The following is a 26,067-nucleotide window of genomic DNA, read 5'->3' as shown; positions in this document are numbered from 1 at the left end:
AGAAGATCATTTACAAAGTCTTCCAGTTAGCATAACAATAGCAACGGATGCTTCTCAATTTAATGAAAAAGCCGGCGTTGGAATATACTGTCCGCTTTTAGACTGGGCTTTTTCAGTCCGTCTTCCGGATTTTACTCCAATTTTCCAGGCGGAGTTGCTGGCGGTGGTGCTTGCTCTGCGCAAACTAGACACAACATACTCAACAGTGGCTGTAATTACAGACTCTTATTCTTTGTGCTTGTCGCTTTCTTCGAATATGGATTCGCAAATTTTAAACACCTTTCTTTCATTGCTCCCCTCACATTTGAGGCTCATACATATAGTGTGGGTACCAGGACACAGCAATGTGACAGCCAATGAGATTGCAGACAGACTAGCCAAAGATTCTCTGAACGGCCCTGTATTGCCCATCCTCCCGGCAACAGCGTACATAACAGCAGCAAGATTTCGGCGGCGTGCCTTATTAAGCACGCAGTCTGGATCTATTTTATCCTCGGATGACTACCTGCACCTCAAGTATTCGTGGAATAGGAAATCATGTCAATCAAGGCAGACTGAGGTCTCTCTAACAAGGCTACGCTGTCGTATTCTGCCCCTAAATTTCTATATGCACAGGTCTGGTTTGGCGCTTTCTCCTGTCTGCGCATTCTGCGGGGAACCGGAAACAATAGACCATTTCTTGATATTTTGCCGCCGTTTTACCATGATGAGAAAACGGTACTTAGAGAAGCCGTTACAACAGCTGGGTCTTAATTTGAGCAGCCAAATTTTATTATCGTTCGGTGCCACCATGCTTGGGTACAGCCACAGGTATGTTTTCAACGCCATTCAAAACTTCTTAACAGAAACAAAACGTCTACCTGACTAATATGCTTTGAAGTTTTATTCTGTACATATAAATCTTACTATTCTCTTACTGCGTGCGTTAGTATTTACTATTATATATTTTGGTTTATCATATCTACATTTCCTTTTCTATTCCCTAGCATTTATTATTATTTTTTTTCCGATGTAGTTATACATCTCAAAATCTAATATCTCTGCACCCCAATTCTTGGCCGATCCCCCTATGTGGGTATGTGCCATCACATTAGAGGAGAACAACAACAACAACATCCCCCTTCGTGGGTATGCGCTAAATATCAAGGAAGAAGAAGAAGAAGGAAAAGAAGGAGGAGAAGAAGACGCTACTGTCGTGACTCTCACGCTTGCTGGTTCCGCTGCTGTTGTGCTGCACAGTTCCGTTGCCCTGTTGACCCGAGGTCTCTGCTGCCGTCGTGTCCCTGTATATCAGGACGTGACAATATTTATGGCTTAGCACCATAGTTGGCAACGGTGACAGAAGCTCTATAGTTAAGGTTGTCTTGCTCAGAATTAAAGGCAGCATCAATGTGTGTCAAAAGTAGCCTTCGGGGCAAAGAGCATTGAGGGCTGGCTGCAGTACGTTAAGTGTTCTGGGAGCACTTGTTCGTTGTTTACTTCTTCGTTGTTTCCACGAACAAGTGCTTCCAGAGCCACGAACAAGTGCGCGCGCCCACGCACAAATGACTTTCGAGAGCCATACACCAAACAGGGCGAGCCAAAAGACGTGCTCAACGTGGCAGATAATATGCACGTATGCATGCACGCTCACGACACAGATCCCAAACAGACGAAACCCTTGCTAGCCAGCTAGGTCAGCACAAAACGCGTACATCCTTTGGCGCTCTTTTCTCCTTGCGCTATGCGCGCACATTTCTTGTGCCTCCTGCGGTCACCAAGACGAGAGAGGGGGGCCAAAACCGCGCGCGCTAGAGACTCGGGTCCCCCGTTGAGCTTCGGCTAATCCTCGTGAAACTAACCTTTGCCGCTTACAACGTCCCTCGGCTTTCCATTCTTTTTTACCGTTGCTTTTGCCGTTCGCGGACTGCAGGCTTAAGGAGCGACAGCTCGTTGAAGCCCCTGAGGTATCGTTCATCCCGCGGCGTCCTCCAAAGCGACCGAACGTTGGCATGGTGGCGCTCACTGTAAAACACAAGTGTATAAAGTGCGAGCTCGATCGGCGGGACGGTGTAGTGACGCTTGTGCAGAACTGAGCATCAGCGGGCAGCCGGTGCAAGGAGTGCTACTCGCTGTGTGGAGCCGAATCAACGATGTGAGCTTATGGCTAAACCTATGGTGGCTCCAGTGCTCGTCGAAGACAACGACCAAATATCCGTGAAGCCTTTGCTGAAGATGAAACTCGGTGCATTTGATATCTGGCTTCGTCCTTCAGTGATCTGAAGTCGAACGTCCCAACGCAACTCTATTTGTGGCCTTTGAAGGCCGGCTGCTTGATGACGTTTTTGGCAGCCAGGGAAGAGGGGCGCGCTGGGTGGTGATCAGGTTTTGAACCATAAGTCGATCGCGCGTATTTTAGTTATGTGAGCCTTACTGGTTACGTTCTTGTTGCCCTCTGTGCAATATCTCGTCACCTGTTTCTTCAGAAGCCTCGTAACTGCGGGCTTGCCTTAACTCTGCACCGCACTACTGGAAAGTCGCGGCGTCCTTACTGCGGGGGCTTCCCTTGGGCAGGTCAATGCAGCACAAATTTAGCATCGGTTGAGTTGTTGCCGTGCGTGGCGAAGGCCAAGGGGCGATAAGGGCCGGCTGAGCTAGTAAGTCCAAAATGAACGACGAACTCTCGGCCGCTGTCGGCTACAGTCTTGGAGAAACAACTAGTGAAGGTGTGTACTGCGACCTGATGGACGATTTCAACCCACTTTGCATACAGGAATCCGTGTTCGACGACACATTCGACACTGACGCGACCAACACCTTTTCAGGTAAGAGAGCACGTCACGCCTTGGGCCATGAATATTTTGGTTGTATATATAGTTTAGCGATCTACTGAGCTTCGTTTTGCATCTGTGCTTGTGTAAAATCAGAAATTTTGTTTTCTTTATACGCAGCCCGCGACATTGAAGTAAAGGTTCTATGCTAAGTATTCTGACATATTCGCCGTCTAAATCGACATAAAGTCTTACCGTTTGATGCGATGCTGGCAAACGTGTCATTCACCCTGAAAGGTTAACTGTAAGCGCAAATTTTGTTCTTCATAGAAATGACGCACCTGCCCGTTGAAGGCTGATTCACGAATCCATTTCTAATTACTCCATCCATAGTGCTTGACCTGGTCGACTCTCATGGCGGACAGAGCCAGGTAGCAGCACAACGTTAGAACGATCTGCCTTTTTGGCTTCCGTCGAACTTTCATGCATTGTACTTACCGCCCTTTCTTTAGCGTTTGTGAAACGTTACCACGAGTAAACATTCAACAATACCTTTCTAACAGGGCAAAACAAGAAAAAAAATAATATAAGAAAATTTCTCTAAGATTGTCACGTAACACTGTTAGGTTTACCCATCAGTTATGAGAGCACGCAACTTTAATGAACATCTTGAAAGCAGTAATAAAGGTAACACATGCGTACGGTAATCCAGCTGATATACGTGCAGCCTTTGTAAAAAATGTAGAGCCCAAGGGGTCTGATTCTGAGTCGTGTAGTGGGGCTGATTTGCTATTAGTGGAGGTGCTTCCCAAGGAGAGGGTAGGACAAAAAAATCTTCTTACCATCAAGAAATTTGGAACATTGGAATTGCATTACAAGTTGCACGAAGTGGCTCATAACCATACTCTTTGGGCTCTACACGTTTGATGAAGACTGTACATGTACATGCCACTTATATCTTCGAGCGGACACCATGACCTCACGCTTTTAAGGCGATCCAGTAATAAATTTTCATTACTGATAGTGGGGAATAGAGAATAATTAAGCAACCTTTTCTGACGAAACTTTGTCCTTGGGATTGCAATTCATGGCAGGCACCATCTGGGAGGCTTATGAGAACATTCTGCGGGTTGAGCGTGGCTACTTTGCAAGCAATGGGAAACAGTTTGGAGTCATATACCTTGAAGTATTTTTGTAGTGCTGGTTTATAGTTATGATCGGAGCAATATAATAACGTTTAGAGCGCAGTATCAGTAAAATGCGCGGTAAGAAAGAACTTTTAACTTTAATTTGCAGTTCATTTTATAACGTTATAGTTGTTAATACTACACTACCATAATGTTCTTCAACATGCGCACAAATTTTATATCATTATCATAACGTTGGGAAGCAATCGTTCAGAAATCGGGAATAAAATTCCACACAAAACGTTAAGAACTGTTTCGTCAGTCTTGGACGATACGCTGCCTGGCTAAACTGCGCCGGTGTTGGATGCGCCTCTGACATCAGTGATACAAAGGTCGACTTCTCAATGCCGTTAATGCATAGGAACGTCCCCGTCACCTTGGTTATTATGTAAGTCTAGTGCCCGATGCCTGGGGCTCAAACTCAGAAGGGACGAGGCGCGTGCACATTTGCGGTAGGGGACCAGATAAGAAACTTGTTCAAATTCTGAAATTTGTCTCATTGTGCTTTTTCACTAAGTAAACTTCGCTTATTATTCTCATGCGTGGCGGATTACAAAAACTTTGTACTCGAGCAATACACTACACTGAGTTGCAGGAAAAACTGTAGAGCGGGTGCTCCCGCCCCGAAACCTTCATTCAGTTTGTCTGCCCCTTCCCACATTCGTCTCTTGTGCACATGCCCCCGTGTAAGGAGGAAAAAAAATGCGGACACACGCGAAACTCTAGGTGGAAATTCCACTGAAGTGCATTCTCACCCACTGCCCTAGGAAGCCCCGATAATCCATTGAGGCCACGTTGTTGCTTACCTTTGCTGACAGGTCACATACTCAGGAAGCGGGATTGACATGGGTGTCGTGAAGGTTTTCAGGAAGGCTGCTTGAGATGATGAGGTTGAGGGCGAAGAGAGCGTATACGAATGAGAGGTAAATGAATGAAAAGGTTCTAAAGAGGAAAATGAGCTTCAGGAGCAGCCTTACCACGAGCGCACGGCGTGAGATCGAGTTGTTGGGGCAAAAGCCTAGGACGGTCGCTTGTGGAGGTGCTGAGTCGACCCTTCTTTTACCATCCTGGAGCTTTGCCGCCGCACCATCGCACCTAGTCTGATAACAGACCCGACGTGAGCCAGCCCTCTGCTTCTTCGTCTACCCCTGTCGTTTGCCCCGGCGTGCTCTGACAGCAGGACCCGGCCATTAAATGAAAATTAAATGAAAATGAAACGCACAGTTGATTGTGTCTGATAAAAGGGCACTGAAAATTTTGAAATTCGAAACAGTGAACAAGACAGCCGTCGTATGCAGTAAAAGAAGTCGTGAAGGCAATCGAAAATAGGACAGAGCCGGTGACGCTCGCCGCCAGCACCGAAGAAAAAAAGAACGGGAGCTGACAAAGCGAGTCCTAACACTGTGAGAGATATTTTTAGATATGTCCGTCTTTGAAGTCCCAAATGCCGGCAAGAGAGCATATAATGCTCTACCGAATCAATTTCCCCATACGCTTCAAAATGTTTTTTCGGAGTGAATCCACATCCACATATATGCATACATATTTAGGCGAGGGATTCGGCATTGTCACTTCACACTGCCGAGCCCTAGAATGCACACGTACATTTCAGGGATACATTGAATACCGATAATCGCCGGTAGAAAGCAAGGGATCATGGCATCGGCTGCATATGTGTTGGCAGCGCTGAAAACTGGACATTGCCAAGAGTATTAGTTAGGAACGCCGATAAGCAACGGGTACACTAAGACCCAATTTGGCCAAGAAGTCAGCTACTTCGCTTGATGAAACATAGCAGAGACAGATGACTCAGATAAAATGCATTTTTTTTTTTTTTTTACATTTCAACAAACAGAGAACTCGAGAGACCGACTCTAAACAGCGTTTCCTGAAGTTACAAGGGATAACAAAGAAAAGGCGAACCAAATATCGAGCGGAATAACTCCAGGACATCATAGTGTCTGCGCATAAATCCAGATCGCCGCCTTCTGGCTGCTCCCAGAAGAACCTTTTGAAACGACAGCGTGGTTGGAGACGTTTTTTAGGTGCTCAGTGAGTAGTCCATTTAGTGCATTAGTGGGAAAGTTCTTCTATTGCTTCCTCTTTGTCTTTTTTTTTAATCAGCTCGCTTGATAGCACGGATGACTTATCCACATGCCTACATCTGTGTTCTGTGAGTATGGTCAAGTGCAATCACGGGCAGAATTTTGTTGGATGCATGTCTTAGAATAAAAGCAAGTATTTCTGTGCGGTCGGGCAAAGCAGCTGTTAAAAGCGTTGAACCGCGAAGGACCCACGTGCTGCATCCTCTGGCTAACTATTAAGGCAACACGGAAATAATTTTTCCCCGAATCCGCATCGCGCAAACTTTGACCGACGACTGCACACAGTGTACATTACTAATGACAAGAAGGGTCCTTATTTATGCGGGTTCTGCAGTGCAGACGCATAAGTGGAGGAACATGGAAAATTTGGCAAGCCCTAGAATTCTTTTTTATTCGTTCGTTAGTTAGTTAGTTAGTTAGTTAGTTAGTTAGTTCGTTCGTTAGCTCGTTCGTTCGTTCGTTCGTTCGTTCGTTCGTTCGTTCGTTCGTTCGTTCGTTCCTTCCTTCCTTCCTTCCTTCCTTCCTTCCTTCCTTCCTTCCTTCCTTCCTTCCTTCCTTCCTTCCTTCCTTCCTTCCTTCCTTCCTTCCTTCCTTCCTTCCTTCCTTCCTTCTTTCCTTCCTTCCTTCCTTCCTTCCTTCCTTCCTTCCTTCCTTCCTTCCTTCCTTCCTTCCTTCCTTCCTTCCTTCCTTCCTTCCTTCCTTCCTTCCTTCCTTCCTTCCTTCCTTCCTTCCTTCCTTCCTTCCTTCCTTCCTTCCTTCCTTCATTCATTCATTCATTTCTTCCTTGCTTCCTTCCTTCCTTCATTCCTTCCCTGCTTCCTATCTTCATTTATTCATTCTTTCCTTTTTTCCTTGCTTTCTTCATTCTTTCCACCTTTCCTTGCTTCTTTCTCTCCTTCTTTTCTTTCCTTTTTAACCCATGGGTTACACAGCTCGTTCGGTCGAAACGCCATCGGCGTAGTAGTTGACACCGTGTGTCAGAAATAATTGGAGTATGCGTAAAAAATTATATCATGGTAATTTGATTGGTGTGTGATAGGCGATGACGAGCTAATGAAATCATTGTTAATAATTTATCAATCAAAAAGTGAAAAAAACTTGGAAAAAGGGAGTTCAGATGTATCAATATGTTCAGAATGAAAAGCAAATGCTTGATGATGCTATTGAAGGAAATATAGAGCATGTAATTACTCAATTAATTAATTGGAATTATTGAAAATTTGAGAAATGCTCTCAGAGGTATCAAAAGGCTCAGAAAGAAAAACCAACGTTTGCTGATTTTAAGCATCTCTGTACGAAAATAAATAAAAATACAGAAAGGAAAAAAGCATTGTCCGTTTTGTAAAACTCTATCACGTCATACCTTTAACGGCGGAGATTGTCTCCCGCTAATTTTTTCTCTCTTCCGATCTTTCTTTCTTCTCCTTTCTCTCTCTTTTTTCTTTATTTTCCTTCCCATGCTTTATCTTCCAGTTTCTTTGTTTGCTTTTTCTTTTCTTTCTCTCTCAAAGGAATACATGTTCCAGTAAGGAAATGAGAAACTATGTACTGACAGCTATATTACCAACCATTTCGATCATTCATCTCCGCATTTCTTTGCAGGGAAACATTTGTCTTTTTAATGATGGACAGGCCAAGAACCGATGCTTAACGTACGCGACAGTATGAGTGGGCTAACACAGGAATATGAAAGCTAATGTTGAATATTAAAGCAGCAGCAAAAATCTCGTGAACTGTCAATAGAATCAAGTGAGCGAAAAAAAAAGTAAGCTATTTTATGTACCAATTTTTGCGTGTCAGCTGCGTAATTTCTTACTACTAAAAGCTGCACTGAGCAATTATTGTCCGTGGTGGTTTTTGCTAACCATGGACACCATCTGTTTTTGTCCACCGAAGCAGTGGAGCACCTGGACGCCAGGAGCTGTGCCAACACGGCAGCCTCCGAAGACGGGATCGAGGTGGACTTCAGTGACCCACTGTCTTCGGAGAACCAGGAGAGAAGCCTCTACGAAGTGAACCCGGACGAATCATGTCAGGCTAATGGGCAAGTGCATAGGATAGCTGACACCATAACAGTTTTTTTTTTTTCAGTTATTGATGTGTACTGATCGCCCAAAGTGACAATTTGGGATCAGATAACTGTGCGTAGTATATTGTTTTGCTGTGTACTACACAGTACATGCATACGTGAGCCACGCATACCTTGTGCAACGGCACAGACTGGCGCGCTGCAGAGTGCTCAATATGACATCCTTGAGAACAAGTTGAATTTACCTTGTACAATGGCATTTTTTTTGTGAAGTTCCGTAATGGCACGAGGTGATCAGGGAGATATCAGACGTTGCCAGTGATCATCTTTGCTAGGCTCTCCGCGTGGGTGAAATTCGATTCTTTGGCGCTGGCTTGCATCACCGTGACTTTTCAATAGCCAAGTCGAGCGCCCTAACCACTGCACCGCCGTGACATAAGACTTGGTTCGCGAAACTCTCTACAAGTGTATGTCGGGCCTGCGGAGAGATTTCCGACATCCTCCACGTTGTTTCGAGCTGCCCTGAGCAACGCAGACTGTACATATTTCAGGAAATGAGCCATCAGCAGTGGGATGCGAAGTTGGTTCACACAGAGTTCCCCCTTTAGCACCAGCTGATAGGTCAGGCCTGGAGGGTCATATTCGCCAATGTTTTTCTGGACCTGTGTGAACCAGGCGCATACTAATTACTTTATATTAATAATGTTTATTCTTTCTCTCTCTCACCAACAGACATGCAGATTAAGTGGGGTTATTTCTTGATTACGTGTTGCCACTTTGAAATCATACCTTACATGACCACGTAAAAAACCTTCGTAATTTTCTTGATCGCTAAAAAAAAAAAAAAAAAAAACTTTCTGGTAGGTCATCGCCCCTTTGTAGCCAACGAGAATATGGCAGTCCCCAACCTAAGTCTTTGGTCAGCCACTGTTCTTGAAAGTTCAATGTTGCCACGGTTAGAACAGCAAAAACTGGCGTGAGAGATGCTAAGCTGGATCGAGCCCTTCTGTGTCTACTTCGCTGTCCCTTTTAGCATGAGAGACGCCTTTCGCAATCCTTGACCCGGCCATGCATACAACTCGCACCTTGAACTAATTTGGTTCGGGTTATATGCTCTTTAGTTCTATTACATCTGCTTGGAACAGATAATAAGTGCTTAGTTCACCGAACAAAATACGTTCCCTCAGTAAAATTGTTCCTTGAGTAATGTTTTTCAAGCAGACCACGCCGTTTCTTGCGACAATACCCTCTGAAATCAACGCCCTTTTTAATGGCCTCTGTTCTCATCAGCAGCAAACCGATGCCTAAATGCCGCATTGCAGCATCGCAATGCATTTTTTTTTTATCCCGATCAGCTATCAGAGCCTTTTGTTTAAGGATTCTTCCGAATCCGCTACTGGAGGCTGAGGCACAAATCTGCTTTTGTCTCCTGATTGTTGCGAACGCTATACGGAAAACTGGAAACAAGACACTCTTGATTACAGCAAAGAAGTTCCAGCAGATACAATACGCGCTTCGGTAGTCACGCCTTCGGGATTTCATTCGGTAGCAGTAAATTTACTGTTTGGCGTCAAGTTCGAGCGGACTCTGATCATCAGGTTTTCGTAGTGCGACAAACCCTTTTGGCGAGCCACACGATCTGGTTGCGCGTTCTCACTACCGTCGCTTTTCCTCGCCTTCTTCGTGCATGTGTGTGTGTACTACTGACATCCGCTTTGTGACGCAGTGGCGCAGCCGTCAACGGTGGAAGCGGTCGCCGAGAGCGGCGCAAGCAGCGTCGCTACCGCACCACGTTCACCAGCTTCCAGCTGGAGGAGCTGGAGAAGGCCTTCCAGCAGAGCCGCTACCCGGACGTGTTCGCCCGCGAGGACTTGGCCGCCAAGATTCAGCTCACAGAGGCCAGGGTCCAGGTAACCATCATCTCGACAACGCTGAAACGGGCATGCCAGAGTTTTTCACCCGTTAGAAAGAATGTAGGTTGTTGTTTTTGGCCTGCTGGAGCGTAGCACATACCCACGATGAAAGGGGGGGGGGGGGGGGGGGGGAGGAGGTATTGTAGTTGTATACACAAGGAAATTTCCACAGACTATTACGGCAAAAATATTCGGGCCAGGTGGAAACTTTGAAAATAATAACGGCGCAAAACGCTAGTACACTAGAATAACGAGCATAATATTTTTCAAGATAAAGGAAGATATTGAAGAATATTGAAAAACAGAAACAAAAAAAAAAAAAACGTTAACAAGTCAGCCTACCAGTTGCTATTATGTAATCCTAGAAATTCTCACGAATTGCACCCAACGCAAATCCTTTGGCGCTCCCATCGAACCATGTGCACAACGGGTCAGAGAAATAACTCCAGTTTATGATATTCTAGTCGAAATCGAGAAAATGGTCACTGAGGGAAACAAATTGGATTCCAAGGGAAGAAAAGCGTAGCAGGGGGCGGCAGAAAGTTGGGTGGATGGATGAGGTTAAGAAATACTCAGGGGTCAAGTGGATGCAGCTAGCACGTGGCCAAGTTAATTGGAGGAATACTGCAGAGGCCTTTGCCTGCAGTGGCTATTGTCCGGCTGAATATTATGGTGATGAGGCTTGGGAGAGAGATACTTCTGAGTAGATCTGTCTTTGAAGTGCGAACCTCTATCTAAAGCACTTCCTCTTCGACCTTCAATGTGTTTCTGAGATTGATTGATTGCTTGAATGTCCTTTATTGAATGGGAAGGCTCATGGCCATGGATAAGGGTAAGGGGGAGTAGAAGCATTTCTGGATTTGATATTATTTCCTCAGCACTTTGCATCGTTCTCGATGACGCGACCTATGACATTAATTGATGTACAGAGTGAACTAGCACAAAAGAAAATACCTAGCTATAGTTTTCACGAACAAGTTATGCATATTGATTTGCTAAATTTTAAGATGAAATGAAGGAGCTGTCAACGCAGTGTGAGTGTTGCCTTCATATTTAAGGTTCAACACGTCCCGATGGGCGTGACACATGTGGACATGATGTTGAGCAATTTACAGAATGATTCGCAACACGTTTTTTTAGCGGAATAAATTATGCTGGGACTTCATTTTGGTTATTTTGTTGTCCGCCATATGGAGATAAACGACGATGATGATTTGAGCCATGCAGCAGGCTGTGTTCTACGCGGGCGCTTGCACGGGGCAGCGGCAACAAGATACGGTCCCATAACGGCTACCGTTTGGCGTTTGTAATAATTAGAACTCGGTTCAGCAGCATACCGCAACTGTACTCACATGCAAACATTATCGGGCAAGGTGATCGCAGCACGTGTATACAGTGGCTGATGGACGGTTGCAAAAAAAAAAAAAAAAAAAATTGAAGAGCACTGCGTAATCTGCATTGGAGTAATGCGAAAGCACGGATGTTGCTGTTGGTTGCTTCTGGGTGCTTCTAGTTGCTTATTTCACATCTTGTTTACCCATTTTAGTCTTTGGTACTTTCAAATTGCCCGCCAATCTCTAGCTAGCTCTAGCCAATTGCTAGCTGCCGGTTAACACAACACCACTCACATAGGCACAGTTTGGTAGTTCCTGCGCAGACCGCTAACACTCGCTGCTAACAGTGTAGTATTGTTAGTTGCGGAAGATGTCAGCGTTTGAGTAAAGACGTGTCATGCTCTTCCAACTATGTATGTACGTCTCTTTCGCCTACGCTTTCTGATCTTTAGCGTTGCCGATAGATTTCACCGTTGCATATGGATTAATTTTTATTGCTTCGTCACATTCATAAAGTGAAGGGAAATTAGTTCAAATATGCATGGGTGCGCAAACGAGACCGGATTTGTGTGGTGCGCAGGTGTGGTTCCAGAACCGCAGGGCCAAGTTCCGCAAGCAGGAGCGTCATGACGCCAAGCGCCTGTCGTCCCTGCTGGCCGAAGCTAGCTTCCTGGGCGGCGAAGGCGGCGCCGATGCGGCGGTTGCCGTCGACGGCCTCGGCGGCCTCAGCGTGGACGTCCTCAAGGGGCTCCTCAGTGCGTACACCCGATCGTACTTTCGTGCCTTTACAACAGACTGCGCCACTTGGGTACGGCTGCAGTAGTCGCTAACATAGCATCGCATGTGGCGAACCCTGACCATCCGAGCATGTCGGATCGAAACTACGTGGCTGACGAATGCGCGCAACTATACACGTGCCCGCCGCCGCTCGCTACTCCATCCCTCTCCCTGGAATGTGCAGAGGTAGTCACGTGACACGCGCACCGCTAAAATACAGTGTGCTGATTGGTTTGGCTACGCGTGATCGGAAGTATCGCACTTTCCGTTTGACGTGCTCGGATGGCGATAACTAGCTGCACCAGAACAAGCATAAAAAAATTAAGAGGGCACTTTGGCGACTAAAGTGATGAAAGGCGAAAACCTGAGTGCTGCGCCAAATTTGCGCCTGTCCTCCGGTGCAAGCATTTCGGGGAGACATGAGCTCATTAGCGACGATCGCGCAGTTGTTCTACGTTTACTGTTGTGTGGTTGATTTTACCGGACGCGCGGCAATAATTAGTCGCTAAGTAACTAATTACACAGCAGCCACTAATTAGTAATTATTATTTATTTATGTATCGATCAGCAATTACTTATTTAGTTAATAATTATTTGGATAGTCATTAATTAGTGACTAATCACTGATTGACATATGGTCATATAAGACACGCATTCTCGCATACTATGTGGTGCTTTGTGATTGGTCGAGACCTTCATGACGTCATCGCGTCTCGGCCAATCAGAGCCGCCGCAAAAGCGTGACACTTTTGCTGACGACAGCGATGAGGTAATAAAGGCTTTCGCCTTAAAACATTTTGGAAACTGCAAACGCAGATAAGGGTATTACTAACGGTCTGCTACAAATCTAGAATTGTAACGAGGCGCTTAGCTTTGATAATTCGAGGTATTCAAGATTAGTCAATCCGTAACACACATCTTCTCACATGCACATCTGCGTTTGTTGAAATGCTGCGAAAACCACCTCTATAAGGCAAAAAAAAAAAAAAAAAATCGAGGGAAAAGTTTCTTAAAATACCTTGCCATAGGTGTATAAAGGTGGCTATGACCTTGCACATTTTCAGAATACTCTTTTTTGCGCTTGTTGCTCCATCGCAGCTGTGCAGTGGTTACGGCGCTCCATTGCTGTGACCAAGGAAGCGAAATTTAATTACGGCCGTGCGACCGCATTTCGATGGAGGCGAAAGGCAAGGCACCCGTGTGCTGTGCGATGTCAGTGCACGTTAAAGAACCCCAGATGGTCCAGATTTCCGGAGCATTCCACTACGGCGTATCTCATAGCCTTAGTCGCTTTGGGACGTTAAACCCCATAAACCAAACCATCAAACCAAATCTCATAAACCAAAGTCAAACCGCCATATTTCGCGCTCTGATGCTCCTCCTGCAGCTGTCTTCGTTTCCAACGCAGCTGCTCATTTAGAACATAAGCTTAGACCTTTTAGGTGCCAGTTTGGGTAAAGGAAGAGTGGAGCGTTGAGCGTGGCCCTGCTGCTCCGGTCACTGGCTGCTGGAATCGAGTGAAGACGAGGAAAGCGCGCGGGACTGTTTAGTGGCTCTGAATGGGTGATTTTCACCATGCTACCTGGAAGTAGGCAAAATGCAGTTGATAGGAATAGATGAAAAAGATCGAAAGAGCAGGCGAGCGTCGCAGCTACCCTTGCCATCGAAGCAAGGACGCCGGCTTCGAAGAAAATATATTGGGAACAAGAACCAGGAATACAAGAAGGCGTTTCAGTACTTTAGTTCTATAACAAGTAGTGAGTTCATGCAAATTGAGGTACATAGTGCAAATAAGTGCAGCAATTGAGCAGGCTATGGTAAGGAAATGAAGGGCTCGTTATGACATACGTATAGAGAAAGCCAACCGCCAACGCAACCACGAAAAGCATAATTTCTGTTTATATTTACTTTCATTGATACATTAAGAGGGATCTTCCACGTCCCACGTGATACTGGTGGCAATGCAAGGCCAACTACGTCCCTCGCTGGGGACGGGGGTGGACCAGGTGCACACTATGATATATATATATATATATATATATATATATATATATATATATATATATATATATATATATATATATATATACTTTTGCCTTAATATTACTTTTAAGCCACAAATTCATGACAGTTTCTTAAACAGCAACACCGAAAAATAAGAAAAAAAGGAAATAGTACACGTGTTTTCCTGAATTTCGGTGGATGCGGGCTTTCTTCCCCTTTAAGTGAAGCAATGGTATTTTATATTCGCAGTATTGAAATGTTTAGAACTGTTTTGTATTGATTATTAGTAGGTCTTGACCACTATGCACAAATCGAAGAGCTTTGCACGAACCAAAAAATGGACGCAGGAGATGTCCCTTACCCGAAGATCCTGCTTTTGTGTATAGATAGTTTAGTGCCAGCTCATCTCTAAGCGCTGTAAATCCCGTAAAACATTCCTCACATATCTATTTCGAAAAAGAAATATATACATGCAATATGAACAATCAAATTTATATGCTTCAGCCATGCTTGTTTACAACGGCCAGCCAAGATTACGCTGCCGATCGCGAGAAAGAATTTATTCCGTGTCCCTTTTGCCGTGCTTAGCTAGCAGCTCACCTTTTCTTTCCACGTTCCAGGCGGCTTCTCCGTTGACGCCTTCGCGGACCCGAGCCAGATAGGCGTCGTCGAACCCCTCCTGGATGCGTTCGGCGGCGGATGCAGTGTCGCCAGTGGTTGCGACGTCGGCTCTGCGGGTGTATTGGGAGACGCTTCTGGCTTCACAGCTGCTGACTTCGAACAGCACCCGGCGACGTCGGTGCACCAGGTCGCGTCCCAAGTCACCGAGGCGCAGAACCAGCCCGGAGGAGCCGGGGTCGCGCCAGACGGTGACCTTCTGCAGATTGCCTTTGGCTCAGCAGTGGAAGACCTGACACCGCCTTCGTCGCTGGTCGACTGCGGAGACAGTGCACTCAGCGACTCTGTGCAGAGCATGTTTGTCGAGATGTGCTTTCCTAGCGGTGTGCAAGAGGGCGAACTCTAAACGAGATGTCGGAACCGGTGGTGGCAGGACGTATTGCGATAGCAGATGCCTTCTTCCGCCATGTGCGATATTCGAACTTTCACTTGGTTGTTGAAGTGTGTTCTGAATGCGGGCTAAACCTGTAACCTTGCTTTCACCTTAAGCTCTCTGTGAGCTTTTGATTACGATCGCCACAGGGGGCTCAAGGGCGGGCGAACCAAGGTCGCCGTCAGTTATTCTTTTTTTGAGTGGCGGAGCTTGTAGTACGTGTCGCCGTACTCTTTGACAGACCGTCCACGTAAACCACAGGTTCGTGATTTACAAAAGTAGAGGTAGATAGGTTATAGGATCCAAAGTCCGGAAGCTGCATCGGCTACGAATTGCGCTGGAGGGTTCCAGTCAGAATTCGACCAACTGGGGTTCATGTAACATACGAAGGCGGGCTAGTTGGTGGTTGACTATGGAATGCATATTGCAACCGCGCGAAGTGACAGGGTGCTTTCTTCTCTTCGTCCCTGTCACTTTTCGCGTTTGCAATATGCATTCCATGGTCAACAGTTGTTCTTTGGCCTGCACTGAGATCTCACAGTACACGAGTGCCTTGTGTCTTGCCTCCGTCGAAACGCTTCCGCCGGTGCTGGGATCGAACTAGCACCCTCGGACTCAGCTGTGACTGACTTGATACGTGGCTTTAGGCTTTTCTTGGGAGGGGATGGTGTTTGCGACGTATGTTGGCCACCTTCTCTGGCATCACTCTTGGCGACCAGAAGAGTGGGGTAAAGGAGTTGTTCCACTGAACCACCAGGGCGTGGCACACAAAAGCAGTTTAGCCGCTATGAAGTCCTTGCATCATGAATCTACGAGTGCACGAAAACAAGAGATAGCTTGTACAGGCGCGAACAACAAAGGAAGAGCGCCATATACGATCAACACGAGATGAACGTACGTGAGACAAGTAGAAGTAAGCGAATACCTGAAAATTTGTACCTGGACTCGAGTTCTTCGGATATGAACACGTAATAACTTAATTTGTGGGAATAAATCCCATAAGTTCTCGAGGAGCTCCGAGAGATCGTTACTATATATACGGTCGCCTATGTCCACATGAGCACCAAATAAGGTTGAATGAGTCTTTGGAAGCGTCGTTCTGGATATCTCCAAGGGACATTCTCCGCCGCGAGCGCTCATATTCAAATCGAATATCCACGTCTCAAGGTGCCTAAATTTCTCGCCTTTCACACTCTTCTTCTCCGGCACCGTTTCGTTGCAGTAGAAAATTATTGTAACTCGAAAGCGCTAAGGCCCTCATCTGCAGAAAGTCCTTTATTGACAGCATTATGGGTGAAACATCGCGGGCACAGAGAATAGGAATTAACCTTCCAGTGCTCTTGGATGCCGAATCAAGCAGTAAGTAATTGAGCGAACAGACACTACACGTACGTGAATGAGGAAACGCAAGGGGAGACGCAGACGAGAGCCCTTACGCGCCATACCCTTAAGGGAGGTGATTAAGTGCCCCTCATAATTTTTTCTCATAAGCACTTGTGAAACCTTACTGAGCTATATGCTCATTACTCGCCTTTAATAGTGAATGCACAACTTGCGGCTTTGTTCTCCTTTCTATGCACCGCTTTGCTCCAATTGCCTGTTGAATCTGCACCTAGCTCCATAACCGCAAAAGCGACATGTATAGACATCGAAGGGAAAATCGAAACACGCGCGGTCTTCGGGTTAAATTCAACCACCCGGTGAATTAAAACGGGCTGTAAAGGATAGCGCACAAGCTTTGCATTTCGCATCCACCGAAACGCTCCGCCATGGCCTGGGTCCAAATCATCGTGCTCAGTCGCCATACGTGTCCATAGCGTTTCGGCGCAGTGAGGAGGCGTAACTGCGGACTCCAAGTCATTACTGATCCTTGGTGTCGGCTCGCAGGCTCTAAGCGAAAATTGCGCTTCGAGTGAGCCTAGCCTATATATGAATCCGCTTGTGAGGGACTACCAAAGAAAATTCGCAACTGTGGCACCAGCGCTTCCTGCACATGACCGCATAGAACTCGAACAAGTGATACGAGTGCATGTACGGTGATAATAATGATGGTTGTTGAAAATAAATATGCCTTGTGCAAAACGATCAGAGGTTCTTCATTTAACCATCACTCGGCATATACGCGTCCGTGGGCCCTTATAGAATATCCCACGCTGGTCGTCCGGATGTACTTAAAGAGCTCATGAAAAGCTATCAAATAAGATAAACTAGAAAACGCGCATGAGCAGCAAATATTCCATTTCTCCTCTCCAAAACATAAAAATTTGTAAGCTAGCTTCATTAGCATAGAACATATAGGCGACCAAAAATGATGCTCTTACCCCACCTCCACCAACTCAGCGCAAACCGGCGGGCAAGAAAAAAAAATTACCGACGATTACGTTCCTTCCTAATGCGAAATTTGAGCGCAGCAGATAAGCTGTTTCACCTTTTCGATAGATTGAGGCAAAGAAATCGAGCAACACATGTATGCGCTATCACAGAATTTTTTTATTTTTATTTTTCACACGTATTCCTTTAACAAAGACTCCCTTCTCGGCGGTGGCGATGAGCTTCTGCTTCAGCCTCGCTTACACCTGGTTGCTCTCGACGGTGGCGATGAGCCTCCGCTTCGGCGGTGCAAACGGCAGGGTCTTCTCGACGGCGGCGATGAGCTTCTGCTTCAGCCTCGCTTACTGCTCTGGATTCTGGCGGCGACGGCGCTGGGCCTCTGCTCTGGCAGCTCGTTCAGCAGCAGCAGCAGCAGCAGCAGCAGCAGCAGCAGCAGCAGCAGCAGCAGCAGCAGCAGCAGCAGCAGCAGCAGCAGCAGCAGCAGCAGCAGCAGCAGCAGCAGCAGCAGCAGCAGCAGCAGCAGCAGCAGCAGCAGCAGCAGCAGCAGCAGCAGCAGCAGCAGCAGCAGCAGCAGCAGCAGCAGCAGCAGCAGCAGCAGCAGCAGCAGCAGCAGCAGCAGCAGCAGCAGCAGCAGCAGCAGCAGCAGCAGCAGCAGCAGCAGCAGCAGCAGCAGCAGCAGCAGCAGCAGCAGCAGCAGCAGCAGCAGCAGCAGCAGCAGCAGCAGCAGCAGCAGCAGCAGCAGCAGCAGCAGCAGCAGCAGCAGCAGCAGCAGCAGCAGCAGCAGCAGCAGCAGCAGCAGCAGCAGCAGCAGCAGCAGCAGCAGCAGCAGCAGCAGCAGCAGCAGCAGCAGCAGCAGCAGCAGCAGCAGCAGCAGCAGCAGCAGCAGCAGCAGCAGCAGCAGCAGCAGCAGCAGCACGGACGGACGGACGGACGGACGGACGGACGGACGGACGGACGGACGGACGGACGGACGGACGGACGGACGGACGGACGGACGGACGGACGGACGGACGGACGGACGGACGGACGGACGGACGGACGGACGGACGGACGGACGGACGGACGGACGGACGGACGGACGGACGGACGGACGGACGGACGGACGGACGGACGGACGGACGGACGGACGGACGGACGGACGGACGGACGGACGGACGGACGGACGGACGGACGGACGGACGGACGGACGGACGGACGGACGGACGGACGGACGGACGGACGGACGGACGGACGGACGGACGGACGGACGGACGGACGGACGGACGGACGGACGGACGGACGGACGGACGGACGGACGGACGGACGGACGGACGGACGGACGGACGGACGGACGGACGGACGGACGGACGGACGGACGGACGGACGGACGGACGGACGGACGGACGGACGGACGGACGGACGGACGGACGGACGGACGGACGGACGGACGGACGGACGGACGGACGGACGGACGGACGGACGGACGGACGGACGGACGGACGGACGGACGGACGGACGGACGGACGGACGGACGGACGGACGGACGGACGGACGGACGGACGGACGGACGGACGGACGGACGGACGGACGGACGGACGGACGGACGGACGGACGGACGGACGGACGGACGGACGGACGGACGGACGGACGGACGGACGGACGGACGGACGGACGGACGGACGGACGGACGGACGGACGGACGGACGGACGGACGGACGGACGGACGGACGGACGGACGGACGGACGGACGGACGGACGGACGGACGGACGGACGGACAGACAGACAGAAAGTTCATAACTCCGAAAGCATTTAGAGCTCTTGTGGTTGGATCCTTATTCCAGGACTCCCGCGGCCAGCAGTGCTGCCCGTTGGCTCGTTAAACTAGCCAGTGCTAGTCTTCAGAGTTCTTGCTGGAAAGTGTAGCCTTATACTGCTTCTGCGTGGCGTTGAGGATAATTAACACTGCATCAACGTTTTGACAGGCCCAAGTTGCGTGATAAAGTGTGGTCTTTGCTCCGCACCAGGGACATATGTCTCTGTATGCAGTCGGTGTGTCTTACTGTATATTGAAAGACTTGGATAACATTTTGTCTGCAGCTGCCGCCATGAGACCCATTGCTCCCTGTTTAACATCTCGTGAGGCGGGGGACATCGGCTGCCAGTCCCCTGGATGTGCGCCAAAATGTCTGCGCAGGTACGGGTCACCGCCTCGGTCCCTTTGGTCTGACCTCACTCGGTTTGAAAAACCTTGCACTATCGAGATCGTTCTGGTGGTTCCTTGTAATGCCGTCGTGCCCCGGAGTCCAAATTATCTAGTGTTCTTCAGTGCTCTCCCCGGCGCCCTTCAAGATTGTAGCCGCTTTTTTTACCTAGCCTGCTGTTGGTGAAACTCCGGCAAAGTCAGAATAAATAGTGAACGCCCGGGCCTGTTGCCCCCAGCGATTGCTAGAGAAACAGCGGCTAGGTGTACGCCCACGTGTCGACGGCAGCAAGGATTTTAGCGGCGGCCTGCCACAGAGATCAGCAGACGGGCTGCGTCAATACACGTGCGTCGTGTGAGCCAGGAGAGAAGCAGCTCTAGCTTTGCGCAAGGGTCCCAACACCGTTCCGCACCGACTGCCTGCGAGCCGGCATGAAAACAAGTGAGCTCATATTGCTCGCAATTAACCGCAACGAGAGGCTCATTCGGAGAAAGGCAAGTGTTGCATGACGCATTCAAGCGATCAGCCTTTGCATGCACGGATTCCAACGAGCGGTTCCATTCATACGTCCCACGTGCTCGCAGCTGCGTTTCACTCTCTCAGATCAATTTCTACTTCCTTGGAAAAAAAAAAAAGACGGAAAGGATTGCACAATTTCGTCTTTCAGGGGACGGGTGGGATGCTAAAACTGCATGGTCTCTTGAAGGAGGTGATTGAACAAAATCACTTGCGCCTTTCTGAACTGGAATGGCGACTTACGAATCGTTCCTAAGGAGCCCTCCTTTCTACAGTACTACCCACATTGAGCGAACGTCACCGTACTCCAGTTTCGGCTCGAGTGTTGTCGGCAGTTGTCAGAAGTGTTCGGAACGTGGCATAAAAATGGAGGCTGGTAGTCGATCGATGGGTTCTACGTAATGGATGGGAAATGTGATAGACGATTGATGGCTCTTATTAAAACCATAATTGATTACGTATACATAACTAAAGGTACGTAAAAAATTCAAACAACTGATAAATCAGTAAAATAAAGAACGAAATATTAAAATAAATAAAACTTAAAAATCGAGTAGACGCGATAGCGCGCGAACTCATTGCCTCACTTCTAATGCTCACAACTCTTCATCCCGCCTTTACTTCGACCATCTAGCTACCTTATATCGATCGTTTAGCACCTTCTCGGCATTCATCTTACGAAGTCTCCCTGATAGTGGAGCGCCACATTTACGAGAAGATCCATCTTCAAACGGTGTCCCCATACTATTACAGACATATGGTAAATGTCAGACGACGTTGCCGCAGTAGTACCAGCCACAGGTTCCATCACACGTGTTCAAACTAAGCGACACTGACACAATATTATTAATCTAAATCACGCTAGTTTAAGTATCCGGGTAGAAAATATCCTAGCTGATGCAAGGCAGTATTCGCAGCGAGTCCGGAGGACGGCCAGTCTAAGACACGATGACCGTTGCTGCATTGACAACTCGACCGTTCGGATAGTGGCCGCAGCCACTGACCGGAATCTGTCGCCGCCCAGCAGCCAAGAAAAAAAACATTTCTGGTTGGCCATGGGATGAGGAAGTGGGAATTAGAGGAATGGGCGCTGTCTGTCACAGCGAAATCTTATGTTAAGAGCCCTCTATAGACCTCTCGGGTCAAGCGGTTTCGGGTTTATTATAATAGTGTTTAAGTTGGGGAAATGGCTCATTTCCTACTGTCTTCTTGTCGGGATTGTAGCATTCCAGCTTGCAGTTGCTGGGGAAGTTCCAGGGGGAGCCGTGGCGGGCCCGAAGCTTGCCACGCGCTGATTGACCGACAGAGCGTTACGCAAGTGTAATACAAAGACGTGTAGGTATGGTAGCGCCGTTGAATATTGAATCAAAGTACTCAAACCATGACAGCGCGACACGCTTGGACATTGATGGCACAAGGAGGCGACGACGATGGCAAAATTGCCGGGAAACAGGAGACCGTGTTCTTTTTTCGCAGCACGTGGTCGGCCAGCAGAGTCCCGGCAATGCCTGCAAGGGAAAGCTTTCCCTACAGCCATGCTGAGCCGTGGGATATGCCCCGATGAGCTCAAGGAAAGGCTCGCTCATATAACGTCCGCCACCATCAATCGCTTTTCAGGTAAGCAAAAGCAGGTGTCGCGCAACTCATGGTAGGAGAGGGCTCGGGGATATCTACGAGTGAATCGGCGATTGCTGCGATAGATGGGGGCACATCGAGAAGTGCGAGAAGGCCCCCGAATCCGAGATGGACTGAAACAGCCTGATAGGACAGGATGAGGAAACCAGCCAACATGGTAGTCAGCCGAGAAGTCTGGTGCTACGCACCAGGCGGGACATGAGATAAGTAAGGCCTTCTGGCAGCTGGGGTCTGTGGACGACTCGTAGATCGCCCATGGATACTAGAGCGCATGTATAGGACAGATGGAATGCAGGAGGCCCCACGTGGACCGGTAGTTGGCCGTTCATACACAAGGCTTAGGACACGAGCAACTGCACGAGCAACCGAAGGCCGAGTACATAGCCCACCGAGTTGGCAGGTTAGGGTTGGTAGGTGCAGGATGATTGCAAGACGGAACTGCAGGAACTACCATAGAATGAAAGATCGAGAGGCAGCTGGAAGGACCACTGGTAGCTCCTGCAGTGCAGATGTGTAGCGGCAGTAATTGAGAACTGACGCTCAGGGTGGTGCGAAAAACTACGTGCGCAAGCACACACGTGGTGACTCAGCTGTAGCCCGCGTGTGGCGGCAGGGTGAAAGGCCCGAGGGTGAGAATCGCTCTCCACCGGGAGAGAGACGAGAGACGTACGTCTGTCTCCCTTGGCAGACTAGAGAATCCTGTGGCTTCGCTAACTGGAGCAGCTTAGCATCCTGATGAGCGATGAGCACGCTTTCGCAGCCCCCCGCTGCAGCGGCCACAAGGAGAAATGAAGCAAGCCGAGGGCGACCTGTTCGATCAGCTGCGGGTAGGCATGCTAAACGCTACGTTACGGAACGACGCAGTACGTAATTGCCCGAGTCTGACTGCCAGCACGTCCCCCAGGAAGTTGACCGTGACCGACTGTCAACAACGGCTGAGGAGGGACTGGCGATAATCCCCCAGGAAGTTGACCGTGACCGACTGTCAACAACGGCTGAGGGACTGGCGATAATCAAACTTCATGGTCAACAACAGTGGCCGTGGGCTCTTGCTTTCCTTGCGGTACCCAATGACCTTCAACAATAGCTTTGTTGATTTTGAGGGGGAACTTTTCTTCATTAGCGTAACTTTCCTTTAAATGGTTCATGTGTTAGGGGGATTTAGCCGGCCTTACTCGTTACCTTCTTCGGTGAATACTTGGTCATACGGCAGTTTTAAGGAGAGGGTAGTTTGATATATACAAGAATCCCCTATTTCACTGTAAAGGCCATGCCTAATTATCACGCGATAGGTGCGCCGTTCGAGAGGTTGGCAAAAGGAGGGCATGCCCGCCGCCTTCACTACCTTTCGTGTCCTCGCGGGAACGCAACCGCCTAGGCCTTCCCTTTTTCCCTTCGTAGAGCTGGAGATACTTCTTCACAGCTCGAGATGAGCCTGCTCTTCCTGAGATCCTGTTGTCTTTGGACGGGGAACCGAGTGTTCGCGAGGATCGCACATCTGCCAATAAATATAATTTCGCATACCGGAGGTGCACCAGCGTAGACTCGCACACCGGTTTAACGGACGCATCTCACGCACGCGCAGTGACGTCCCCTTGCCCTACCACTGCCACCGGTCTTACGCAGCGGCGTCCGGTAAACCAGTATAAATCTACGCGGGTGGAGGCCACCGTCGTACCCGGCGTGCCCAGCTGGCTATCTTGTGCGACTGACCGCTGTGAGCCGTGAGCGTCAATCCATGCGAGGTTAGCGATCTGAGCGTACAGTGCCTATTTGTGTGTTGCCGTGTAAATGTACTCCAGAAGTGAACAATTTCTCTTTACTCCCTCCGACCTGATACCACCCGTACGAGTTGCCGCACCTCGGGCACCATATGCGATAGGGTGGCACACATGGTGCTATAGAGTGCGACTACCATGTCTAGCCATTTTAGCGTTACTACGAGAATAATGCCTTAATATTTAGCACAGATAAAACCGCCATTTTGTTGTTAGTGCTGCAGTGTCCCGCCATCTCTGGCTACCTTGTCCCCGTTTTAAAGTTTCAGCTATTACGGTGACATGTTTTTCGACACATTTACTAAACGCGAAGGCGTTTAGGCGTCACAATGCCGGCGAAGTGTTAGTTCATGCACATAAGCCAAGATGTTATGATGTTCAGGGTAACGATAAGCGATTTCAGAGTCGCCAGTGTCCTGGTAAGCGAAATTCGCGTACATATACTTTTGCTGCATGGAGCTCATGACTATAAACGATAAACATATTGAGCTCCATACAAGCGTTGATCGTCCAGTGGTAGAGCGTTGTGATCTTTCTCAACAAAAGAAGTGTTGCAGAAACTAGAGCCGGTACCAACCAACAATGAAACGAGTGCAAGAAGGTACTCCCAAAGAAAGCTGGCCACTCACAAGCGGACAGCTTCAGCGAGTTCAGTTGCTCACTGCATGATGTCGTCCACGCACTTTCCACAATGCCATACAATTTTTTTTTTATCGTTAGTATGGAGGGCTAGTGGTTTTCGTCACGGGCAACAAGGCATGGGACACATGACATGCATACGCACGTGCGAAGGTACGCGCTTGGAGCAGGACATGCACGACGTCATATCGGGAAAACATCCCCTTTTCCTGGAAGTGCCTGGTCGAGGTTGGCTGAGCAAGGAAAGGTTGGGTGAGCAAGGAAGTGCGAGCGTGGATCATTTATTCGCTGCTGATTCATTATTTACGTTTTCCCGTTTGGCTTGGTGAAGACACGTTGCTAACAGAATGCTATAGGTGGCCTCAGCGTTGTGTGACGTGCAGGGTTGGTTCAGGTGAGTGGAACTGCGCTTTGCCTACTCGCAACGAAACAGACAGGAGCTATTGGAACAGCTGAAAGGTGGTCTGAACATGTCTGGACTCACGTAGTTACCCTACTGCTTCGTTCAAAATTGAGTTTACAAATGATATGTATTTCAACAGAGAGCCAGCTCATATCATTCAAAGTTGTCATCGACGTACAAACGAACGCGTATATCTTGTTTTAAAAATTGCGGAAGTTTATCCCGGTTAAACTTAGTTATATGAGCCGAAGCTTTGTGAAGCATGGCTGCATGTTGGTTTCGCTTATTATATATTTGCTCCTTCCCGGCAAACTACCATCTGCCGGATAATCAGATCCAGCCTGGTGCCTGCGCCAGAGTTGATGCACTCGGAATGGCGCGCGCCTCATTCATGGCGATAATTAAGGACCAAACGCCGACGAAGCAGGTGCTATACCTTCGCATAGTCGCATGGCACACAGTGGGGCGGCTCCAAGCGAGCGCAACTGCGGCGCCTCTTCATACTGAATCACGTGACGCCATCAGACATGCACACTTCCACTTCGGCTGGCAGCTGAAGTTCAAAGTCGCTCCAAACTTGACCTATGGAGTAGCAGTGTAGAATCTATTTTGCTTTAACGAGCACTTAGTACAAATATAAGTGGACGCATAACGGGAGCTAACCGAATTCTGGAGATAGAAAGGATACAGAGCTTTTATGAACTAGAAAAGGGGCGTAATATTAAATACGGATGTTTTCACTACCCGCATATTTCCAAAGTAAACAGCGGAGTGGCGGCAAATTTATTTTTAGCACAGGTCCCAGAGGCTAGGCAGAATATTAAATTACTTGAACATGGTTAAACATCTTAAGAATAGGAGTTACAAGTTTGAAATTTGCGGCGGGAAATTTGTAATGCAATTTTCTCAGGAATGTATGTGTCGTTTGACGCCATGCATGTGAGAAAGAACAATATAGTAGAGCTAACTGTTGAACGTAAGCGGATGTGTTCTCCTTTGGCAAAGCATAGAAACGACCTTTTCGAGGGTCATCCGCGTTTGGCAGGATGGCCCTCTATGGTCACCGGCGTGTTGCAACTTGCACGTGTGCGGCTGTTGTGATGTCGTGCACTAGATAAAACACTGCCTGTTTCTTCCCCGCCTTCAGCTGCACGTAGACCGCCGCAAGCGAGCAGTGGCAGCCAGGCAAGCAAGCAGGCAGTCTGTGTTCGTCAACTAAGAAACCGAATATTGCATCTCGATCCCCGAGATGAGCGCTTTCCTCTTGTTCTACAAAAAAAAAAAAAAAAAAAAAAAAAACAGATCTTTAAAACATCTTCTTCGACTTGTCACCATTGTCTTCAGGATTAATTCTACTGTGCAATGACTCTTGCGCTCTGGTCCTCCAAACTAGCCTGCATTGCCCCAGAATGTGAAGTGTGTACTTTGTGATGA

The 26,067-nt window shown here is 48.4% G+C and overlaps 1 protein-coding gene across 1 annotated transcript; it reads left to right on the top strand.

Annotated features, from left to right (window-relative positions):
* Positions 1 to 2,647: 2,647 nt before the first annotated feature.
* LOC146199639 (uncharacterized) lies at positions 2,648 to 15,123 on the top strand. The gene is made up of 5 exons (XM_084592793.1): positions 2,648 to 2,804; positions 7,942 to 8,086; positions 9,798 to 9,981; positions 11,899 to 12,073; positions 14,720 to 15,123. The coding sequence occupies exons 1-5, from the start codon at positions 2,648 to 2,650 to the stop codon at positions 15,121 to 15,123; spliced, it is 1,065 nt and encodes a 354-aa protein (XP_084448919.1).
* Positions 15,124 to 26,067: the final 10,944 nt, after the last annotated feature.

The sequence above is a fragment of the Amblyomma maculatum genome, chromosome 2 (assembly GCF_055883805.1).
Source record: "Amblyomma maculatum isolate TAMU_Amacu chromosome 2, ASM5588380v1, whole genome shotgun sequence".
NCBI lineage: Eukaryota > Metazoa > Arthropoda > Arachnida > Ixodida > Ixodidae > Amblyomma > Amblyomma maculatum.
The sequence above is the reverse complement of the archived record's forward strand: the minus strand, read 5'-3'. Positions and strand labels throughout refer to the sequence as shown.

Coding starts and splice junctions, on each gene's coding strand:
- LOC146199639 (XM_084592793.1), top strand. CDS start 2,648: ATGAACGACGAACTCTCGGCCGCTGTCGGCTACAGTCTTGGAGAAACA. Junction 2,805..7,941: donor CGCGACCAACACCTTTTCAG/GTAAGAGAGCAC, acceptor CCACCGAAGCAG/TGGAGCACCTGGACGCCAGG. Junction 8,087..9,797: donor GAATCATGTCAGGCTAATGG/GCAAGTGCATAG, acceptor TTTGTGACGCAG/TGGCGCAGCCGTCAACGGTG.